This window comes from Macrosteles quadrilineatus, unplaced genomic scaffold (assembly GCF_028750875.1).
Source record: "Macrosteles quadrilineatus isolate MER2022 unplaced genomic scaffold, UCM_ALF_1.0 Scaffold_4__1_contigs__length_99947679, whole genome shotgun sequence".
Classification (NCBI taxonomy): Eukaryota; Metazoa; Arthropoda; class Insecta; order Hemiptera; family Cicadellidae; genus Macrosteles; species Macrosteles quadrilineatus.
The window spans coordinates 81,475,365-81,500,001 of NW_026542597.1; the positions used below are offsets into that span (position 1 = coordinate 81,475,365).

A 24,637-nucleotide genomic window follows, 5' to 3' on the forward strand; every position below is an offset into this window, starting at 1 on the left:
TTGAAAAGAAAAATGATTTTGAGTTTACATAAATTAGTAGTTTTGTTATTCATTTACTTATTTTGTTTGGTTCTGTACGATGAACCACATATATACTTCTAGTTTATATACATGAACATGCAGTTTTTTTTAGAAGCATTGTTTTGTCATTTACTTTTATGAATTAATTATTCAAGCATTAAAATTATACTCGTGTATCAATTTTACGTAACTTATTTTGAACACTGTAGACTACCTGAACACTGTAGTTTAATATAGTTAAATAGAACCTTTTGTACTTTTGTGTCAAATTATTTTATTGGTTTTAAAATTTGATTTGCTTTTAAGTACTTAAATACTTATGTGTTTTATTTAAAAACCAAACAAACTTTTATAAACAATAGGCTATGAATACAACCGTATACTCATTGCTACACCTATGTCTAAATGTTTTACAAGAGAAATTGGTCATAATTTAACATCAAACATAATATTAACACCATGGAACTATTGATGACGTTTTTTAGATGACCAACTTACCAACATCTTACTAATATTATAAATGTGAAAGTTTGTGTGTTTGTTTCTGGACGCTAGTTTATTTAGCTGTTGTCATAAATTCAAACAAAAAGTTAATAGTACCCTTGTTGGTAAACCTTGTAACCTTATAATGATATTGAACATCATAGAACAGAACCAAATTGTTTAATTGAACAAGCTGTTAATATTTATTAATTTATTTTAAATATGAAAAATTATAATAAGGTTAAAATGGGAACCTTCGGACGAGCCACTGGGGCAGAGCCCGAAAGTCCGACCAGAATGAAACTACTTAGTCTTCATATTTAATGCCTAAAGAATCAGTGTACCAAATTTCAGCCTCCTACCCACAGCCTCATTTGCCGGGTGTACACCTCCCTCACCATCGTCAATTTTTTTTACACACAAATAGATATCCTACTTCCTACTAATATTATAAATGAGAAAGTTTGGATGTATGAATGTATATGTATGTTTGTGACAAGTAAACACGAAAAATACTGGTCGGGTTGGGCTGAAATTTGGCATGATGATAGCTCACATTCCCGATTAACATATAGGCATATTCTTATCTCAAAAATACTTTTGGGCTCCGCCCCAGTGGCTCTGCAGTTCCCCATGTTAACCTTATGAGTATTCATATTTAAAGGGAATTAAAGAATTTAGCCAGCTGTTTAAACTAAAAGAGTTGGTTCTATCATAGATAAAACATAGTCTATGGTTCTATCATAGATAAAACATACTCCCTTAGTAGATTTCTTATCCTTATGGAACACCTGAAGACAATTTTTTTGTTAGTTCATGTACGGTTTATGTAGTGGTCGTGTTTTGTTTACAATTTGTTTCCCGTTATTACAGCCATTTAAAACCTCGTTTAACCAAATAATACGATCTAATCATAAACAATAAATTGTCCCCTAGTTATATAACCAAACAGTAAAGCACAAATCAAGAAATTAACCCTAAAATAATGGAAAAAAAGTTTCATCGACACTAGCGCCTTTGTGTCACGTACATGAACTATACACGAAAAACGTGGTTCAAAATGTACAATGGGATGAGAAGTCTACTTGTGTTGGTTAGTCTATGGTTCTATGATATGCAAAAAGCATTACAAATTTATAAGATTTACCAAGCATATAAGATGTATAAGATTTACAGCACTATTATTTTTTTCATTTTTATGAAAACAGCTAATTTGAACTAAGCAGCAACAAAAAACTGTGATACACAATTAGAACTGTCAAAGTAGGATTGTTTACAGTTATGTTTATGTTTTTAATTTCATGAAATATTTATGATATTTTGCGAATTTTTAATAATCTACCTTTTTTCTATTGTGTAGGTGAAGTAGTAGAACATTATGGCTATGGTAGATGTGTAATACTATCGCATACCGCAAATTTGAGGAAGCAAATTTTCTCAAACCGTGTTTTCTCACAATCGCAAACGCAAAGATCGGGTATAACTGCAATACGCATTTTATACTTATTTGCCAACCCCGTACGAAGGACGGGTACTCTGCTAGTAAACCAATAAACAAGGATCCATCTTGGGTCACTGACGAGTGACGATGGCAAAATAAATTATTATGAACAGAGTTGGCAGCACTGACACCCCCCACCACTATTGTGATAAGTAGACCGACCGAGTGACTGACCGAAACCGACACATTGGATTGGATTGGATTCGTTCGTCCATTCTCCCTCCAATCATTCCATTAATGGTTTGTTCCACTGTTCCGTTCCAGTTTTGATTCTGTTCCGTTCTGTCTCTGTCTGAGTGAGTTCATGTTCACCGAACTTGTGTTTGTCAGTATCCGTCACAATTACAATTTCACAATTAATTTTTAAATAGGAAATAAGTTCTGTTAAATATTTAGAATTCTCATAAATTAAAGATATGGCTGAAATTGATGATGCTTGGCTTAAGTCAGCTTTAGTTCAAGAATCAACAATATGTCAGAAGGTAATACAGCCTAGGCCTAGCCTACTTGCACAATTTAAATATTGTTAGACACCTAACCTTTAATTTAAGTTGCAGGACCATTTCTATTACAAATCACTTATATCATCTGGCTATGTTTTCCTCTGTTGATTATGTAAATATATACCTCTTAGTTTTTAGTAGGCTCTATTTTGAAAGTTTCTGTGGTCTAGGCCTATCTTGGTGATGATTAAGCTAGGCCTAGCCTACTCGTTGAGTGCGGCAAACATTCAAACAGGCGCTTGCCAATGGCGGCAAGGCTCGGGTGAAGCCCCGACGCGGCACCGAAACAGCCAACACAATTGGCATTCAAACATTTCAATCTGACAAATAACAAACGAGCAGTGGTGATTGTAGTGTCTTACCCGGAGAGTGGACTTAGTTCACTGAATCACCCAAAGGTAGCAGCACTGCCTGGATCTGTAGTCAGTGTCTTTGTAATGTGGCTTGAAGAGAGAAAATCCATGAAACCGGGACAAAAGCATTGTCAGAGGGGATTTTAGGGAAAATTTTTGTACCTACCAACCTACTCAAAAAGCTCACATTCTAAGCTACAGTTTAGCAATGATTATGATGTTCCCCGGCAATGGCTGAGCTCATAAGTTATTGAACTAATGTAGTGGGGGTGGCGTGACTACATCGATGTAGGCCGATAGGAGCGCTCGTGGAGTCACTACATCAATTGATGTAACTTAGTCAGCACTCAACGTGTTAACTTTTAGGCCTAGGCATAGTTTATGATAATATAAGCCTATCCGATCAATCTAATGTTACCCTAGTCAATAAAAAAGATAAAAAAATTGTTGATGTTCGGTTTTAAATGATTCATGTCAAGGCTTAGCCTAACTAGAAAGAGATAGGGCTAGATATAGGTGATAAGATAAGTTGACAGCTCAGTCCTAAATAAAAAGATCTAAGTTTACTCTAAAGGATTTCACTTTTGGTATCTTTTAAGGACTAAGGCCTAGCCTAGGCCTACCATTTGAAAAATTTCAAGTTTAAATAAGGTATCTTACTTGCTACAAGACAATCCAAAAATTGCAGATCACGCAAACAGGTTTAACTTATATTAGATTTGACTCCTACATGAAATCGTCATCAGGCAGTCCAAAGATGTTCTGTTTCTATCTTCGCAAGAAGATCGTCTAGGTTTAAAAAGTAAACTATACTTGTGACAAACACAAACACCAAAGGTAATAATAGGTCTTACTAATCAGCTAATGAATAAGTTAAAGGGCATTACGAACCTTGTAGGAACAACTTAGGCATATATTGTTTTAAAGTAGTTAATCCATGTCCATGTCCATCCAATGTTATACCGGTAGTGAATAACTTAGATCATGTTTTTAAAACCCTAAGGCCCGCCGCACATTGGAGCGAGGCGAGGAGCCGACCAGGTGCAGGCGGGATTGGGGACTTTATCGTGTCACTGCACATCGAAGCGAGGCGGGACAGAGGTTTCTTAGCTTTGGTCCTACTGTCGCGAGTAGAGAAATATTCTTTGGACCTTATTCATTCTAATTGTGAGTTTAATAATTTAGTTTGACTCTAATCGCTATCCGAAAAACGTAAAAAAACGTTTTTGAAAACGTGATTACACGAAAAAAGGTTAAGCCATGGGGAGTATGTCTTAACTACTGAACTGCCAGACCGGTCTTTTAGAGAATATTTTTGTGTGAACAAACAACAGTTTAATTATATCTATAACTTGATTAAAAGTGGCATTAGTGGAAAGGCATTAGTGGAAAGCTCAAAAACATATAGCCATCTGAATTAATGCTCCGTTTCTATATCTTTCACTCACAAAACACTTGAAACCCAACGCAGGCACGAGCGAGGTGCAGGAAAACTGTATTCCAACTACAACACCACGGAGGCCTGACAGAGGCTGCACAGCTGTGTTGCAATGTGTGGTGCTCCATTTAAACACGTGTATTACAGAATAGCCACGCCTCGCCTCGCTCCAATGTGAGGCGGGCCTGATAGCCTAATTTAGATTTTTAATTATCAAAACATTCAATGTCAAATGCCTAACTAGGCTTAACTTACCTGTAAAAGTAACTTAGATTTAAGTTTTAACCTCAAATGCAAATGAGCGAAGGATATTAACAGGAAGAGAGATGAGAACTTGAGTTTATGTTTGGTAAATGTTGATTTTCGGGCAAAGCTATACACAACGTCCATGAAATGAGTCAAAGCCAAATGCGTGATCTGCAACTATTGGATTGACTTATAGACAGATTCTTTACAACCTTTTTAATGTAATTTTGCAATCCCAATTAAGACTATTTCTTTAATTTAAATTAGCCCAAGTTCAGATCAATGTTTTAGGTATTTTAGGCTTCTAGTGTCTGTACTCTTTTACTAGGCACTGCATGGACCTCAATGAAACTTCATGAAAACAATTGGCAATTCTCTTTCGGTACTCAACAGGTTTGCTGTAAACAAGAGTTTTGTAGGTTATTGCTGCTAATCTATACTTATAAAAGGCAAAGCCCTCACTGACTCACTGACACACTCACTCATCACTAATTCTCCCACTTCCCATTTAGCTAGGAGGCTGAAATTTGGTACATTGATTCTTTAGGCATTAAATAGGAAAACTAAGTTGTTTTTATTCTGATCGGACTCTCGGGCTCCGCCCCAGTGGCTCTGGAGTTTCCCATGTTAGCCTTATGATTTTTCATATTTAAAAGGAATTAATGAATCTTAACAGCTGTTTCAATTAAACAAGTTGGTTCTGTTCTATGATGTTCAATTGCATTAAAGTTACAATGATTACCAACAGGGTGCAGCACTATTATTTATTTTAATTTATGACAACAGCTAATTTGCAACCAAAAGGTGAGTGAGCGTAGCGAACGAACTTCAACCTGGAGACGAGTTAGCGTAGCGAACGAGCTAACCTGAAGGCAAGTGAGCGCAGCGAACGAGCTCCAACCTAAAGGTGAGTGAGCGTAGCGAACGAACTTCAACCAGGACGTGATTGAGCCATGCGAACGAGATTATCTTGAAAATTAAGAAGTTAAACGGGGCAAAGCCCGCGGGTACAGCTAGTACATTTCTAAAGTTCAACTTTTGTTCCAGATCAAACAAATTGGTATAACATCAGACTCCCAATCACCTGGGATTGGTAAAGCGTCAATAGACACTCCAAGGCCAGACCTGTCAAGCTCTTCTAGTGAGGACAATGTTGTTATTTCAAAGGCCGAAGCGTCATTACTGCAAAAGGTGGTCAGAAAGGGCTTGATTGAATCAAAACATGACATTGAAGTCCAAAGGAAAGACCCAAATTCACCACTTTACTCAGTGAAAAGTTTTGAAGCATTGCACCTGTGAGTATTATTCTGCTCATGTAATTTGATGCCAAAGATTAATGGCAAACAATCAAACTTAAGATATGGTATGATTTTATAGGAGCCTATATTTTTTTTAGTTAGAAGCTATTGATTGAATCCTGTAAAATAGAGGCCTACTGTAAGTTATCTCAGCTCTTGGAACTCCAGATAACTTTAAAAAATAATCGGTAACTAAAAGTGGTATATTATTTTACATGGCTAGGAAGAAGGTGTTTCTTAATATATAGTCGTATGATAGTTCTCGTGCGAAGATTGCCGAGCGTAAGATTTCATAAGTACTGTTTTTAAACACCTTATCGGATGAGTCACAGAAGCAACAAATAAGCGGATATACCAACTAATTTACCAATTCTTTTTGGTAATAGCCAGGCTTACCTGGAATTTGGAATGAGAAAGAGTCCCAACTGGCAGAAGAAACAAAACAATAGAATTCACTTTCACTGTAAGGAAGGTTGTCTCTTCAACTAGTAGAATTTTTAACAAGGGTCCTTGCTAAAAATAAATGCTGCCAGTAAAACAAAAACAAAATTTTTCCTTCCCTGTAGCAGCTGAGTACTCAATAATCTAATGATTTTTTTTTTACAAATCTCACATATTCAAGGAAATAAATTAGTAAAAATCCAACCATTCAAACCTAGGTTCGCTTGGACTGCAGGTTTGCTGCGTCGAGGCATTGAGCCTAGTAGCCTATTTGAGAATAGTGCATGTGTCGGTGATATAACACTCTCTGTAGGCTACTTGCTGTAACTAAGCCTAGCCCTATTTAAAATTTATCCAAGTAGGTATTGATAACTTTTTGATGATTAAAATGAAATCAACTCATTTAGTGATTGGATAGTTTGAGTCATAGGCTACTGTATGGATTTTTCAAACTAGGCTATGCAGATTAGGTACTAAAGTACTTGTTCATTTCATTTCATAGGCCTATTGTAAAGGTTGCATGATTCATACAATCATTTTGTGCAGGAAACCCCCTTTACTGAAGGGTGTTTATGAAATGGGATTCAACGCTCCGTCTAAGATACAAGAAACTGCTTTGCCGACCCTTCTTGCTGATCCGTGAGTAAAAGTATATTATTTTACAAGTAGAAAGTTGGTGTTAAAGTTACCGGTACTTAATATAATATACGATAGATTTTGTGCGAGGCTTGCCGAGCATGAAATTTCTTACAAGCCTTATTGATTTTTTTAAAGTGTTATGTGTCCTGACAAATATGTATCGTAATTTTTCTTCATTGAGCGTCTACTAAAGAAAAGTCATATTATGCATTTTGTTGGTGAGTTGGTGGCTCATTCAGTAGCGTCACAGACTTCGGGCCCAAGGCAGCAATGTCGTGGGTTCGGATCCGGGTCACTGCTGTAAAATTTTATCAGTACAGTTCACCTTTGTTCTGTACCGGCCCACCCCTTGCTTTGCTGGATACTTTCCATGCACGGTCAGTTAGTCTATGTGGACAGGTAAATGCAAGGTTAAAAGAAGCCAACCAACCTCTTACAAAAAAAAATGTTTAAACTGTTGCGTGTGAGTAGTTACTAAATTTAGTGTACCCCAGTGGATTTTACCGTAGCGGTTCTCCAGCAGACTTACCTTCCTCCAGCAGACTTTGCCGTACTCCAGCTGATTTCACCAAACTCAGGACAGCTGACTATACCAAAGGTCCCTTTCTGTAAAAAATAACTTTTTGATCTTCAAAAAGTACAGAAACCAGCTGATTACTCTATGGTGTGGCAAAAAAATTGTATCTGTAGGGATTTAAAGCAAAGAAATTTCAGTTACAGGCTATTGTCTAGTGATGTTAAAAATTTAGTTTCCCACGACCAGCTGATTTTCCCTTCCTCAAAATTACTTAGTTTTCCATTATCCTCCAACTATGTGCCTTGTTGTTTTTCTCAAGTAGCCTATGTTTTTAAACCTTACTTTTTTACTGGTTAACATGATAAGCGGTAAACATTTATTTGCATAAAAAAAATAGACATAACCTAGATATTTCATAAAATGAGAGAGAATAGTCATTCATAACCTGCACCCTTGGTCTTTCCAATACTCCAGATTTTTCCAGTAGGCGTAGCTTTGCTTGTACATGAATCTCACATTCACACTTTTTTTCAATAACCATTGGTATAAGTATAAGTATTGTTATTACTAATTAGTTTTATAGTTTAAAATGTTTTATTAAAATTATTTCAGACCTCAGAATATGATTGCACAAAGTCAATCTGGAACTGGAAAAACCGCAGCTTTTGTATTAGCAATGTTGTCAAGAGTAGACCCATCTCTGAACTACCCTCAAGTGAGTTGAACAACGTATATAATGCAACCATCAACAGGTACCTTAAACTTGTGAACAATTGTCAAAATTGACTGTTTGGTTGCCAACTAAAAGATAAATAAATACATATTTTTTTTCTCCTCAAAAAATTAGTTAAACTGCACAATAAAGAAAGAACCACAAAAAAACTTTTACTTATAATTATCTTTGGGAAAGATGTGGCCAAAACTGGGTATTTGTTATTTCAGATAGGCCAATTTTTGATAGCTGAAGACATTTTCACCTTATAATTAAATACAGGGGAAATATATTAATCTTGATTGGTGCCCTAATTTCTCAGGAGTAGGCCGTGTAAACTGGCTTATCAGGATCACACACAGTCAGTCAGATATTGAATTAAGATTTATTTGAGCTTTCTTAGGCTATGAGTCCAAACTGGCACAGGAAACACAACACTTTACAACTATATACACAAAGCATTAGTAATGTTTTTTCATTAGTAATATTTTGTGTATATAGTTGTAAAGTGTGTTTCCTGTGCCAGTTTGGACTCTTTCCCACTCAGATATGCCATCCTCATCCTCTCAACAAATCCTAAAAACCTAGGCCCTTGTGTTATGCTACACACTTAATAGCCTATTAAAAAGTTAATTAGGCCTAAACTAATTTAAATTTTTGTATTTGCCTAGTTTAGTTTTTATCCGCTATAGCCCACATTTCAATGTGATTTATAACACTTAAGTTTTACTTTTAGGACTATTTCTATCGCTATATAAATTTTTGTTTCTAGGTTCTTTGTTTATCGCCAACATATGAGTTAGCCATACAAATCGGTGATGTTGCAATGAAAATGTCAAAGGAATGCAATGACATCAGGATTCGCTTTGCAGTTAGAGGGGAAGAAGGTATGTCTACACTATTAACAATTGTTCTTTATAGAACAATCCATATAGGAATTTAGTTTTAGTGCAGTTATGTAGTTTCGATTTGGCACTCTTGGATTTTTTAATAGTCCTTAATATTTATAAGTCTGTATTAATATATAAAAGTTAGGTTTGCAAGCTAATGTGCCACAATTTTACTTTCTCTCTGTGCACACACAATTTTTTTATAAGCTAACGAGGGAGAGTACGTTTAAATTTGCTGGTACCTTTTGTTTATGTTGTGATTAAATACTTAATTTGTTAACTTGTTTTTTGCAGTGGAAAGAGGGACACAGTTAACAGAACATATTATCATCGGAACGCCTGGAAAAGTGGTCGACTGGGCGCTTAAGTTCAAATTCTTTGATCTCAGCAAAATCAGAGTATTTGTGCTTGATGAGGCGGACGTTATGATTGCGACTCAGGGTCACCAGGATCAAAGCTTCCGCATTAGAAAGTAAGTCTTCATCACTCCCTACAAAAAGTAGCTGTTTACAAAACAGCTGATATAAAAATGAAAATTTCCAATCTCTAATATAGAGCATAGAGCTAGAGAAAAGCGATCAGCTGTTTTTCCATTGCTCTCAATCGTTTCTCTATTAGCCCACTGTGTTTTTAGCATTGTGCTTGCCTATGTTGTTATGCAAGATGTTGATTTTGCAAACTTCAATCCTAAAAAATATTCAGCTGTTAAATTTAAAAAAAAAATGTCATCTAAAGAAAAAAATTGTAAGACAACCGATTTTTTCAGCTTTTTAATTTACATACTAATCATAAAAACGCTCTCTTTCATTTTAAATTGTCAAAGGGTTAAAAAAGTTGGGGAAAACTCCAATCCATGTTGTTAATAATCCATTAATTATTCTTAACATCTAGGCTCGTCCAAACCAGATAAGGACAGTGGCAAGAGTGGGACAAACTCCCGCGCGGGATTCCGTAGCACATGGTGATAAATGTGAGCACCCACACAAGAGTGGTACCGCTGCCGTCGTCGCGTTGTTTGATCGTCCTGCCGGTTTGAAACAAGTTGAATTTTTCCGCTCGCACCGCCACGGGACTACATGGCCGATATGCCGTTTAAGTATGACCTCTGTTTTCAAATCAAGGAGTTCATCAAAACATGCGATGGTCATTCTAACATAAACATAGAATCGCCATTTGTCTTTTCTTAGATCCAGCATAAGGGTATGGTACTCGCCAAATAAATTTATAGTTTGATAAACTTTGTGAACCCAAACAGACGGTTATCTTCCACCTTCATCTTCATCCTCAGCTGTTGCTAGCATTTTCCTAAACCTTTTTTTTTCTTGTAGCCTCAGAATCATAGCTTGAACTCATAACACACAATAATATAAACATTCAATAAACTAAGCTGAAAATGAACTGAGGAGACATTCTGCTTTCCGCTGCCTGCCACTTCGGTGTGGACTACCCCATTCACGCCTCGTACCACTGCCGCTGGTTACCGCCGGTCACTCACCCACTTCCCACTCCTGCTGCTGTCCCGCTCCGGTTTGGAAGAGTGTTCTCTTTGGTAAAATATTAAATTTAAATTAATGTTAATAAAAATTTTACATTTGTTTTAATTTTAGAGCATTGCCTAAGGAATGTCAGATGATGTTTTTCTCCGCCACTTACGATGAATCTGTAATGGATTTCGCTGAAGCAATTGTTGACAATCCCGTCACAATCAGACTAAAGCGAGAAGAAGAATCCCTGGACAATATTAAACAGTATTACGTTGAGTGTTCAAACCAAGAAGAAAAGTATATGGCGATATCTAACATTTACGGAGTCGTGACGATTGGCCAGACAATCATATTCTGTCATGTAAGTACTATAGTTTAGTTTGGTTCCAATATTTGTTTATTCGTAAAATAGCTTTTAATTGTCACAATAAAGGAAATCATTTTCATTGAGGTTCATCACAGCAGCAGAGGATGTGAACAAAGTCATTTTAATTAAATAGAATAGTTAAAAAGTATCCCTTGATAGTACTGAAACATGATTGGTGAAAAAAGAGATGATTTTTTTGTATTAAAGAATTAGACAAACAATGTTATCTATACTATTATAAAAAAGAGGTGGTGTCTGTGTGTATGGGAAAAGTAAACGCGAAAACTACTGGTCGGATCGGGCTGAAATTCGGCATGATGATAGCTCATATTCCCGATTAACATATAGGCATATTTTTATCCCAAAAATCCTTTCGGGCTCCGCCCCAGTGGCTCTGGAGCAAAGGTTCCCATGTTAACCTTATGAGAAATGGAATTAATGAATCTTAACAGCTGTTTCAATTAAACAAGTTGGTTCTGTTCTATGATTTTCAGTAGCATTAAAGTTACAAGGATTACCAACAGGGTGCAGCACTAGCATTATTTCTTTTACATTTATGACAACAGCTAATTTGCAACCAAAAGGTGAGTGAGCGTAGCGAACGAACTTCAACCTGGAGGCGAGTGAGCGTAGCGAACGAGCTAACCTGAAGGCAAGTGAGCGTAGCGAACGAGCTAACCTGAAGGAAAGTGAGCGCAGCGAACGAGCTCCAACCTAAAGGTGAGTGAGCGTAGCGAACGAACTTCAAAAAGAACCGAAATTTCTTAAACCATGTCCTCACTCATAACTGCTATAAGCATTTGATACTTATATGCCAACCCCGTACGAAGGACGGGTACTCTGCTAGTTATATATATAAATCCCTTCACAAAGTAAACCCACATAAAAACCGTAAATGCAACCAACTGGTCTTAAGAAATTCTGCATTAGCTCACCAGTCGGTATTGAAAACAAAGTTCCCCTCTGGTTTAAATTTAAGATAGTAAAAATGTGATTCAACTCAGCTGAATTTTAATTTTCTTTTAGGCTAATTTTATTATTTTCTTTCATCTGTACTCAATCATATGTTCTCAAAATTCAACTACTGTATTTGTAAACAGTTCATATATTGTTTGTTTTGTTCATTTTTACATATTTCATCAATTTCTCTTTGCTTGAAAACGTTTGTATTAAACGAAAATTTCCAATGTTTCATGTCACATTTATCATAACGCTATCAAGAAATCCCAAAGAATAATCTATATATATATAATCTATCTATATATTAATAGGCAAGCATGTTTCTTTAAAACCTTTTTTCTCAGCTCGTGTGCATCGTGGGGTAAATCTACGCATACCGTTAGAAAGCTATTTTCCTGTAGGTGTGCAGAATCCCTTTATGAATTTAAATAGGCTCAAAGATAAGCACAAAAAATGAGTTTAAAAATTTGAAAAAATTAACATGGATCTTATGCGTTGCCATGCTGGTGACGAAATAACAACGAAATATAAACAGAAAATCAAAACAAATGGAAGAAACTCCAATCACATGTTTTATTTACAGTGTGGGGTGAAAATAGAGAAGTGAGTAAGTTTACATTACATATTTTTGGTCGAGTTTCGACCACTGGACGACCTCTCGTAACTTCTAAAACATATTACGTGTTATTTATCTTACGTAAAGTAAATAAAAATACTTTTAATTTCACTTCAGAGATATATTTTAAACTTATACCGTCTTGTTAAAACTGTATACCGATAATCAATAAAAGTTTACATTAAATCAATTAAAACCTCACTTGATATTAATAAACAATATAGGCCTATAGCAAACATAAACAACAATACCGTAGATGACACATGTAAATATGTAAAAAAAAAAAAAATAAAAAAAATGGATCAGGAAAATGGTTTTAGTATTAGTTATAATTTCAGATTAAGACGCATTCATGTACACATTGTTGTATGTCTGAATAAAGATTTATTTGACTTGACTTGACACACGAAACTACACTCCGTGAATCTAGTCGCGATATTGTAGCACTAACTGTACAAACACCAACCAGTCCTTAAGAGTCCTTGGAGGCTAGCGACAATCTTGGATGATTTAAAACAGCTGCTGGAGAGTTAATTATCATCCAAAAATATTTTTTCCAAAAACCAAAGTGATCATAACTTAAATATCTAGGGCACTGTGGGATTAGACATTTTCTGTGTGGTTTTTTTATATTTTTATATATAATCAGATACATCTACCATCCTTCCTTCGACCTAACCGTCGCCAGTCTGGGAAGGGTAAAGTTTCAAGACCACCACAAATTCTAACGTTAACTTGTTTGTAGACGAGGAAAACAGCTAGTTGGCTAGCAGAGAAGATGACTAAGGACGGACACGCGGTGGCGCTACTTTCGGGAGAACTTACAGTTAATCAGAGGATCATGATATTGGACCGCTACAGGGAGGGGAAGGACAAAGTGCTCATTACCACCAATGTTCTTGCCAGAGGTAAGTATCGTGCGTAGTTTCAAAATATATTATGCAAGTTAAATGTACGTTCTACGGAGATCATTAAAATATATAGCTTGAGGAGGATAGAGGTGCTGTTTTTTACCTCGCTGATGAGTCACATCCTCTCTTATGCCACTTACTGAGTTTGTCTGTCGCAGTTGAAGTGTCAATTGTCATGTTATGTACTCCATCATTTATATTAATTCTGTAAACGAGTTTTTCAATCAAAATTGTGAGAGTTTGACAGCTCGCAGGATGATGGGAGAGGGCTCAAATTAAAGGTCTTGGTAGGGAGTCGCCGAAAAACAGCACATTTTGTCCAAATTTACCAGAAAATGAGAAACAACACAGGGTGTCCACATTCTGGAAAGTCAGGGATAGTCATGGAAAGTCATGGAAAAAAATTATGGTTATTGAAAGTCATGGAAATAGGCAAAAAGTCATGGAAAGTCGTGGAAATCCCCAATGATGGCTGGATTTCAAGGGACCTTTCAATGCTTTAGTCGGCTGTAACCGCGACTATTTTAGCATTTTTCCGAATTTTTCACAAATGTACCACAATTTCAATTTATACAGTTGTCTTAGTTTATGGGTTTTGAGTTTGTATTAGTTCATTGTTGTACCTATTGTACTCCATTGTTATCTGTTAATACATATTTCAATATTTTCTGTGAAATAACTTGTCTAGGCAGTATTATTCGTGTGTGTACGGTATATTATAATTTTTGAGTTAAGTTCGTGAGTCATGGAAATCGATGGTTAATGGTCATGGAAAGTCAGGGAAATTGATGACAAAATTTCTGTGGACACCCTGCAACAAAAAATATTTAAATTGCATTGGGATTGAAAAACGTCTGCTTTGTTTACTTTAAACATGTGATTACAAATGTATTATCATTTTTATTCGACTTTAAATTCTGTTGATAGAGTGCATGAAGTTGGTTTAATCCAGTAATTTTCAGAGCTGCTATGTGAAAGATCATTTGATTCATAATTTGTTAAAAAATAAGAATTTTTATTCATGTTTATTACTAAGTTAAAAACAAACGTTTACTTTACTCTCTTGCTGAAATGACGCCCTATAACTATAACCAGCAATCGAATAAGCTGTTTCAAACGTTTTTATCTACAAACTGACGAACAATAACATTGCAGGAATTGACATTGAGCAAGTTACCCTGGTGGTAAACTACGACCTACCTGTGGACCAGAACTACCGCGCGGATTGTGAGACATATCTACACAGGATAGGACGGACAGGGAGGTTCGGCAAGGTGGGCATCGCTGTCAACTTGATAGACTCTCCTCAGGCACATGAGATACAAAGACAAATCAAGGAGCATTTTGGTGAGTAGTTGTTAACTAGTTGCTTTACCCTTGCTTTCAATTTTTTTAAATCCTTTTTTGGTAAAGATCGGTTTTTTTAAGGTTTTCATCATAAATAGGCCTACATTTAACAGGCATACCTTCCTGTTGAAAATACATTTGCATCTGATACATTAGAAAAATCTAAAGATGTAAGTTTAATTTATGACTAACTTATTTCTTTTAAGTCTACTGTAGAAAATAGAGAATAATAACACTCATACATTCTTTAAATAGAGAATTAAAGACAAGTTTACCCCTTAGTTTTATGAAATGTAAATTCATCAATGTGGGGCATAATAAAACAACATTTTTGGGATAACATTTAACAAAACGTAAATTGCATTAGGCTGTTATTATTATTTTATTTTTATTTTTTTGTTGCCATGAAGTATGCGCTCAAATACTTAAGCACTAGTATAATGTTAACATAGGCTAAAAATAAAGTGTTAAAAAGCCCTCATAACTTTAGAATGAATGAAGATTTTTTTAAACGGTTTGTGGCATTGTAATCTGGGTAAAAATCTAGTTCGAAATAATGGGTCACAACCACAACCGCACCTTTACATTTGAAAAAAATATTTTGCATCGAATATGGCGGATCTAAGATATAATTGTTAAGAAAATAAACTCATGTTTTATGTTTGTTGTTCTTACATCAGTACATAGTTTCAGTTCACCAACTGCAACTTAGTTTTTTGGGAATACAGTTGAACCTCAATAGTTCGACACTTTGTGGAATTAAGGGGTGCCGAACTATAGGGAGTAAATGGAGTTTAATATACAGGAAAGTAAAATCACAAGTTTTAGGCCTAAATAGAAATTACCCAAATTTATTAATACTAAAAAGCTTAACAATTTCAATTGATATTATAAGGCCTTACCTTAGCAATCCTGTTTTTTGATTGTTAACAATTTCACTGTTCATTAGTCTCAAGTCAACAATAAATGACAAATTAATGTTCAAAGTCAGCTTACATCACAATAGTAACCATAATATCACTTGACAAAATAGCTCAGCCCATGTCGAGCTACAAGGAGTGTCGAACTATCGAGTGTCAAACTAGCGAAGGTTTACTGTATCTGAATAAAGAGCATTTTCAACAGTGTAATCTTCTTTCAGGCAAAGAAATAGAACGCCTCGACAGCAACGACTTGGAAAAGCTCGACCAATTGAACCGAATTTGAAGACCAAGACATCAAATGTTTTAATCGCAATCGGCTATGTTACTAAGATATGAACTAAAACAATTTTTTACTGCAGTGACTTCTATGAACAAGTGTAGCCTTACTAAGCATCAGACTTTTAGGTCTAAGTCAGGTATTAACACTCCTCTTTTTTAAGAATAATTCCCTTTTGTGTTTGTAAAGTTTTTTTTAATTTCATGTTTACTTCACTATTTTGTTTATGTATAAAATGTTTACTTAAAATACAGATTGTATATTTCATTCTCATTCCTTGTTTTAATGTTTATATTTTTATTAGCCTATTTTTATATTGTAACAATTATTTTGTTACTTGTTGATTAACACACATTCATGAGGTATGATAAGAAATTTAAATAGAATTATAATTATCTCACACAAACATATTTCATTTAATTGTTGCCTCAAATCTTGTGTTTAGTATTTTTTGGACTTATATGTCAGTTAAATCAGCTGTTTTTTATTGTGACTGTTACATGGTTCCGAACATAGCCACAAATAATGAAAACTTACTCATCCGTTCTTGCTTCCTTGAGTTGTTTCTATCCCATCTATTGCACAGAAGAATCTTAGTTTTTTTTCTTAAATCTTAGTCATAAAAGTGTTTTTTACTGCAACAAAAAAAGCCGTTTTCAATACATGCAATGCGGGTCTACCACAGCTCTTTTACTCTCTGGGGAGTACAAGTCAGCTGTTGTTAACTCAGTTGTAAATTTCAATTGTATGCAATCACATGTAGGCTATCAAAAGTATGTGACGGTTGTTTCATCGGATTTAGCTTATTGTTGCCTCCTTGTCAGTAGTTTGTTATATTGATGGTCCAATGTACACTAGTACAATGGTAATAGACGAAATCCTTGCTAAACAACTGTTTGTTTGTACTAGCAAAATTGAAAACAAGTTGGAAGTTGTTTTCAGAGGTTATCTTCAAATGAAAAGTATTTTCGTTTTGTAACATAGCTTTCTTAAATAATGGAAAGAGTGCAACACGACAACAAAGTCCATCACACAGGCAAAAAGTGTATTTTCAACCCTCGCTCATACTATTTTACATCTTGTCATGGTTACAAAACCATAGTGAAAGGTCTTCTACTTAAGACTGTCTGACTTCCTTCCAATCTAGCGACTAAAACTATATTTCGCACCAAATATGGTCTCAGGAATTCAGCTAGACACTGAAAATGGGCTTGTATCAATTTAACGTCACCAATAAGTAATAAAACTACAAACACAGCAACAACTAATACCATAGAAGCAAGGGTCGCCGGATATTTACCCTCATGAAAAAACGCCTACGTCATTATGACGTCACATGTCTGGGGGTAGATTTCCGGCCGTGAACTTTTAGGACGGATAAATTATTATTTATTTTAATCAACTCACATTTCATGGTTTACTTAACAGTTGTAATTAATCAAAATTCCAATAAACCTGACACCGAAATTTTATCCTCGGAAATCTACCACCAGAAATCTACTCCCAGTGGTCCCCCATTAGTTAACGTTACAGATCAGGCGCTAAAATCATGGAAACACATTTTCAGCTTCAACGATATATATTTCAATAACATCAATACATATAGAAATTTAAAATTTTCATTTTCAATCGCATTATATCTTTTCATAAACAATAAACCATACTAACTTTATAGACTTAAAAAAAAACTAACAATGTCTTCATTTGTGATCAACAAACTGATATGGAACGCTTAATTTCATCAGAGAAGTATAATACCTGAGATGGCAAAAGTATAAAATATAACTATATACACTCTGAACAAAAATAAATTGACTATCTTTCATAAATAGAAACAGTTTTGGAACATGTTTGTTTATAGCCTAACCCTAAAGTTATTATTGTTCTGATGTTGTACTTCCAACTTTGTTTAGTCTTTTGTTTATTGTTTGGCATTGACGATAGTGACAAAGTCAGGTTTTAGAGAGGCTCCTCCCACTAAGAAACCGTCAATGTCGCCTTCCTTTCCAAGTTCCTTGGCATTCCCAGCTGTCACAGAGCCTCCGTAGATGATCCTTGTTTCTTCGGCTACTTTGTCGGAAACTTTGTTCTTCAGCCATTGTCTGAGTTTCAAGTGAACCTCTTGAGCCTATAACACCAAATCAGAAACAAAAAAAGTTTGTTAAGAGGCAACAGTTCAATTAAGCAATACAACCAAAATTCTAAATGCCCATAACTTACTCAGTCTTTAAACTCAGTGTTAGAAAAGTAAATTGAAGAATATTTCTTTACAAATCATTATGTAGGCCTAAATGCAGGCTTAACCTTAAAACAAAATTACATTAATGAAATAGTCCACGAATTTTCTTTTACTTTAAGATCTTTGTATTATAAATAATAACAGTTAGATTCATGTCTAATACCCGTTGCATGCCATAAGATAAAATTGCTTCTCCCTCCCAAAACCACCTGATTCTAGAAATGTTATAATAAAAAATAAACTATTAAAAATTCTTATTTTCACTGAAAGCAGGCACATTTCATATATATTAAAATGTAAATGTAATTGGCCGCTATGAAAGTTAACTCACTTGTTGAGGGGTTGCGGTTTTGCCCGTTCCGATTGCCCAGACGGGTTCGTAAGCTATGACGACCTTTGACCAGTCCTTGATCTTATTTGCAATGGCTTGAGTTTGACGATACACCACAGCTTCAGTCTGTCCGGCTTCTCTCTCTTCCAGCTTCTCTCCGATGCACGCAATCACGGACAGTCCCTGTTCCAGCGCATGGGCCACCTTCTCCGCTACCAACTACATCAGAAATAATCATAATTTAAGTTATAATTTTTTTAAAGTAAATTTATTAACATTGGGACAGTTTTGAGATTCCAGTAAAAATGTCTTAAAAATAGTGTACACGTTTCTGACATTTTTCAACAGTAGTATAGTGACAATATTTCCTCATGAGATATCTTAATGTACAGGGTGCGGCAAAAAAAAACTATTCACTTTCTGCAGCGCACTGTTCAGCAACAGGTCGTCTGAGGGTGGTGGGGGTAGGTTTGTTGGAAAACCTACGATGCCATTATCTGTAGTCAATAGTCATAGAGCAGTGGTCACCTGAGCAACGTGCATTTGTTATGGTCGTTTAAAAACAGTAATGATTTAGTCTTTGCAACTCAGCGGCATTTCCATGCCTTCTTTAAATTAGGTCGACATGGGGAGGTTCCATCGCAATTATCTGTATAGATAGTCAACAAAATTAAACAGATTAATACAAATTGATCTGTAGGGATATGATTTAAGATCGAACCTCAAAATTAATGTAACAGGCGGTCAAGTAGATGCTTGTTTTCGCGCGGGCCTCCAATGACTTTTTTCTACAGTACCACAAACTCTATTGAATATTAGTTGTCTGGCGTGTGATCTGCTTTGGACGGCTTGCCCAGCTTCTTTTTTAACGCAGAAGCTGTTATTCTTAAAGTTGTGACTACGTGATTGTGCTACTTGATGGAATCCATGTCGCCCTAATTAAAAGAATGCACGGAACTGCCTCCGATTTGCAATGACTGAATTATTACGAGCCTAACCCCACCATTCTGAGACGACCTGTTGCTAAACAGTGTGCAGCATAAAATAGATCAGTTTTTTTGCCGCACCTGTATATCACTCTCAATGTGTTGAGATAACATGTAGCTGAATATTCATTAGAGTAATCTAATAAAAGAATGAAATAGATGATTGAAAAGTGGTAATTTACATCTCTGTTTGCCAATCAATTTGGTATGATGTAGAGAGGACATTTTAAGGTGACAGTGATAAAATATTGCAACACACCTCATCGGATTCTCCAAAAACGTTTCTTCTTTCGGAATGTCCAATGATAACCCAGTTGACACCGACGTCTTTGATCATGGCTGGGCTGATCTCTCCTAAAAATATTATTATCATTAAACTTGAAAATTAACATGCAGCTGATTGGTAAGTTAGTTTTACTATTAACCTTGATCATGGAACCAATTTATTAACAAGTTTGTCTTCTTCCTACAATAAAAAATAACCACACTACCTATAGACCCTAATTGGTTTGGGTGGATGTTTGTAAAAGTCAATTAAGTGGGAAAACAATCATGAAAGTCCAGCCGACCAAGAAACCAGAAATTTCATGTGAATTTTGATAACATAAATTTTATATACCGGTAAGTTTACTGAATAATTAGGTAAAATTCATTTAAACACTATTTGATCGCTTTTTATGGTGTGGTATCAATTGATGAAATCGGTATAGGAGAAAATGATCAATATCTGGCTTGCGAATGTGGATATCAAAGGGGGGGGATAAGTTTTGCCTGCCCTGGGTGTCGAGATGCTCTGTCACTGGAATACTGGTAATAAGTAATCCTACGAATACTTATATAAGTTAAATATTTTTTACCAGTAAATGCTCCACTTGGAACCTTGTAACAATTCTGGGCTGAAGCTGTCACATTACCCGGAAGGTTATTCTTTGTGTATTCCAAATAAATAGCGGGTACTCCAACCACAACCTCTGAAAAAGAATAGGGTTTTAACAAATACAGTCCCGATCCAAAAATAGAGCAGATACCTTAAAGCAAAAAGTCCTATATCAAGCCATTTAAATTCATAAGTACCGTACAGTAAAACTTAAAGTTAATGATCATTTAACCAAACAAGCTATTTTATACATACAGTTTTGTTGTAGAGGCCTACTTAGTAATAACTCTTCAACTAAATTAGTCTAAACGTTGGAAGTAGGAAACATTTGAGAACTGGTTGCATCATTTTCCCAGTAAAGAACACCAGGGCCTACTTAAATTTGTTTGGTAGTTTAAGACTAAGTAACTTAGCGGCGATCGCCTCACACGTGAATGTTTTACATGCTCTGATGTAAAAATTGGTCATAAAGGTACCAGTAACTTACAGTGTAATAGTGATTTTACTTGATATCTGATCTTTCTGTTAATAAAGCTGCAATTCGTCAGTTTAAGACTTAAAAACACACACAAGAATAGGCTACCTACTCAAGATTATTGGCAGTGTTCATATTTTGTGATTATCACTAAGGGGGACGGACGGATATATCCATCCACCTTATGTTTTTTGTGGGCCAAAGACGGATATCTGTCAAATCAAATTATATTTTCTTCATAACTTTTGTACAAAAATTAGTTCAGCCCTATCTGTTTATGATCCATGAATTATTTCAAGTGAAATAAATTAAGTACAAAACACAACCACTTTAGTTTTTAATTTTTGGAAAAAAATAATTAAGCTCCAGCCCTTCATTTAATTTAGCCCTGGAAGGGTTAATAAAAACACACTTAACACGTTTGCTGCTACGGACGTTCCGGAACGTCAGCCGTGCCATGGCGCCAGGAGCTAGGAACGTTCCGGAACGTCACCATTCATTATTGTTTAATGTTTCCATGGATCAGCCAGCTCGTCACGAGTGTCCTATATTTCTTTGCAGCTCGTGGGGACGTAGGCCTACTTTTATGTGACAATAAAAAATATAGTTTCCCAAAATCACCACCAGGGTTGATAGAACAGGGCTTTGTCCCACCTCTTTCCTGCTAGATAGCGACACTATTTTACCGACTGCATCCTGGGTAGTGCTGCTATCTATCAGAATCACTTAGTACTATGTCCAAAGCCAGTTTTATTGCAGAACATTGCCATCCAGAATAACTACTGTTGTTTTTACATTAATTCAGTGTATCGGCGGCAATGTTACGCAGGCGAGCGTCAGTTCAGCTCCTGGCGCCGTCCCGGCATCTAGCGGTCAGCAACGAACGTGTTAATTAGTTTCCCTGTAGCAGCAAACCTAGGTAGGCTACTCGTTAAAAATAAATGTTAATTTAATAGATTCATTGAAAATCAATTTAAGGAAATGGAAATTCGCTTAGTCAGCAGGTTTGCTGCAGCGGGGGTATTTTCATAATAGGCCTAGGTTCTAATTAATGTAAGGACCTAATTAAAACTAGTATAGGCGTAGGCCCTAGATACTTACCAACATTTGGGTCTAAAGGTCCTTTCTTCAAAAAGTCAATTATTTCATCAACTCCCTTTTTGTTTCCATTCATCTTCCAGTTACCTCCAACGAAGAATTTCCTACCCATGTTTTCTAAGTTACTTACACCTGTAAAAGATTTTAAGTTAGAATTTCTAACCTCAATAACAGCAAAATTTGAACAGTAGATAATTTATCAGTAAATGGCAGTGAACGACAGTCAGTCAGACTGAGACAAGACAAGGTTACAAGGTCGAGGTATGAATGAATGAACCTGGACCTAGGACTCGGGCTGTGGCGTCTCAGTGACCTTGGTTTGACCTTTACTGATGACTGACAGATGTTACAACATACTGATAACCTCGCAAAGAGTATACTCCATAGAGTTCAAATGTACCTGAACCAGGTTGTTTTTTTTTTATTCAAAGATTAAAATTGTGGAGTTGTGATTAATACCATTGACTATATACACATATCATTCATCCTCAAGGAAAATTCAAAAAATCTTTTTTTTCCGTTTTTTATTCAATCTCCGTTTGAATCTTCAATCAAACAAGTTTAGGTCATTAAAGATTATATGCAACCCAGCAGACGCACAGGCAGAGTTCGCCTATGTCTGCTGATTCCACAAGACCATTCAATTATAACTAGCTACAAAATTAAAGTTTATTATGTCCGTTTTGCTAGTTTAGTATAATTCAACATTAAGTTCACAACTTTGTTATTTCTTGTTTTGTTTTTGATTGTTTCATGTTGTAAACTTAATATGATAGTAAAAAGGTAATATTGTACTTTGTAGCAAATTTGACGGAATAAATCATTCATTCATTCATTCATTCATTCATTATATGCTTACTGTTTACTGTTAATACTGTTTTACTTAAAACTAAAATAATTTACGCTAATTAAACTGCAGCAGCAACTTACAGCGAATAAATATGGCTAAATTAGTGGTAATACCCATTATAAATTAATACTGTAGTGTTGTTTTAACAAAATCTTGAATTATTTACTTTGGATAAGCATATGATCATATAGCTTAAGGACCAGCCAATTTGGAAAATATTCTCACAATAACCCCTGGGCTGGAAATATATCAGTTTTATTTCTGGTACAGTATATATATCTAATATCTAGTTTGTGGAGGTAAAATCACATACTGGTTACTGGTTAGTCGATGGTTGCATCTTTAGCTCAATGAAAATTATCCACACCCGCAAGAACATTGAATAGATTCTGCAAGTTCTCATCCTATTATAAGAAATGTTGTGTTATGACTATATATGCAAACGAAACAAATATATATGTTTGTTTGTTTATACACTCCCGATACATTGATACTACCACAAAACATTGCCTAATGTCACGCCTAGAGAACAAAATACATTTTTATTTTAATGTCGTGAACTATAGTTCTATATTTAATTATTTCAGAAAAAATCACAGTTTCATGGGGAAAGACAAAGCCAAAATACCACCTCAAAACCAGTACCACGCAGTACCGGAAAAACAAATTGGCGCCGCGCGGGGTTTGCATAAATTAAATTAAACTCGAACGAAAACATAACCAAAGTCAAAAGTCTAACCTTGAAAACCGAAAAATCCCGCTATGCTATATAGTTTCTCTGTATTCTCTAGAAAATTGATCTGATAGAGTTAGCGTTTGATCAAGTGTAAATTAATAACTGCTGTAACTGTACAAGTAAGTCATTGATTGCCAAATAAATGTTGATTTATTCTTCGTGTTTTTAGGACGAAACAACAACATGTTAGAATGTTAACATTTCTAATACTGTAGAGGTCTTTGTTGTTCATTAGCTAAACTTAGGTTGTTTAATAACTTTATAAAAAATCAAGGGAGGTCTAAAAGTCTTAGACTAGCCTATATTGCTTGTCACATCGTAAGTAAAAATGAACCATCCTTCTAGAGTTCCTAGGCCTTGTAGGATTTTGAAAGATAATGCTTCAGCAACAGGAACTACTGTATGGCTTGGTCTTAGCTTTCCCCTTTATTTTTCATTAAATGGTAACTTAATGCACCTAGGCCTAACCATTTTTTTCATGAACCACCCTACTTTTTTGTTTACGAATCCTTAAAATTTAAAACAAACGAGGTCAAAAATAGATTTTTTCTTTCAGTTTTATACATCCTATTTTACTAGTTAGTTAAAAATCTCCACATTGTTGAACGGGTACACTTCCATATCTGTTGGCACAAACAACCGAATGAAAATATCGATCGATATATCGATTGAACAATCGATATATCGAACAATTGAATTTATATATAGAACAATCGATATTTTCATTCGGTTGTTTGTGCCAACAGATATGGAAGTGTACCCTGTTGAATTTAAGAAAATAATTATGTTTTGATTGCTTTGCACCAAGCCATATATTGGACAAGTTACTTACAATTCTGCTTAGGTGTAGGCCTAAGACGGCGCTGCATTCTGTCACAGTTAGTTTGAAGGTGGTGTGTTGTTTGTGGTGTGTGGGGCTGATCCCTGTTTTGGAATTTCTTGGAGTAACTTAATGACAGTTTTTACTCTGCCATTGGTGCTGCTAAAATTATGCATCACATAAAAAATGTCAATAATATTTTCTTTTTATCTAGTTTAACGAGAAGAGGTCATATTTAAATTCACTCTGTGTCTTCAAGGATCGTACGTAACACATTTCTTTAAAAACCATGCAATTA

General features: G+C 35.3%; 2 protein-coding genes across 2 annotated transcripts; one reads left to right on the top strand and one right to left on the bottom strand.

The window, feature by feature from the left end:
* Positions 1-2,301: 2,301 nt before the first annotated feature.
* On the top strand, positions 2,302-16,200 carry LOC128991535 (DEAD-box helicase Dbp80-like). The gene is made up of 10 exons (XM_054414502.1): positions 2,302-2,487; positions 5,593-5,840; positions 6,831-6,923; positions 8,053-8,155; positions 8,925-9,039; positions 9,337-9,514; positions 10,650-10,887; positions 13,215-13,377; positions 14,536-14,727; positions 15,869-16,200. Exons 1-10 carry the CDS (start codon positions 2,422-2,424, stop codon positions 15,931-15,933), a joined length of 1,461 nt encoding a protein of 486 aa, XP_054270477.1. The 5' UTR covers positions 2,302-2,421; the 3' UTR covers positions 15,934-16,200.
* A 1,287-nt stretch (positions 16,201-17,487) lies between these two features.
* Positions 17,488-22,196, bottom strand: LOC128991536 (triosephosphate isomerase). Its single transcript, XM_054414503.1, has 5 exons — positions 21,937-22,196; positions 20,341-20,454; positions 19,743-19,837; positions 18,498-18,716; positions 17,488-18,055 (listed from the first exon to the last, which is right to left on the bottom strand). Exons 1-5 carry the CDS (start codon positions 22,043-22,045, stop codon positions 17,849-17,851), a joined length of 744 nt encoding a protein of 247 aa, XP_054270478.1. The 5' UTR covers positions 22,046-22,196; the 3' UTR covers positions 17,488-17,848.
* Between the last annotated feature and the right edge of the window lie 2,441 nt (positions 22,197-24,637).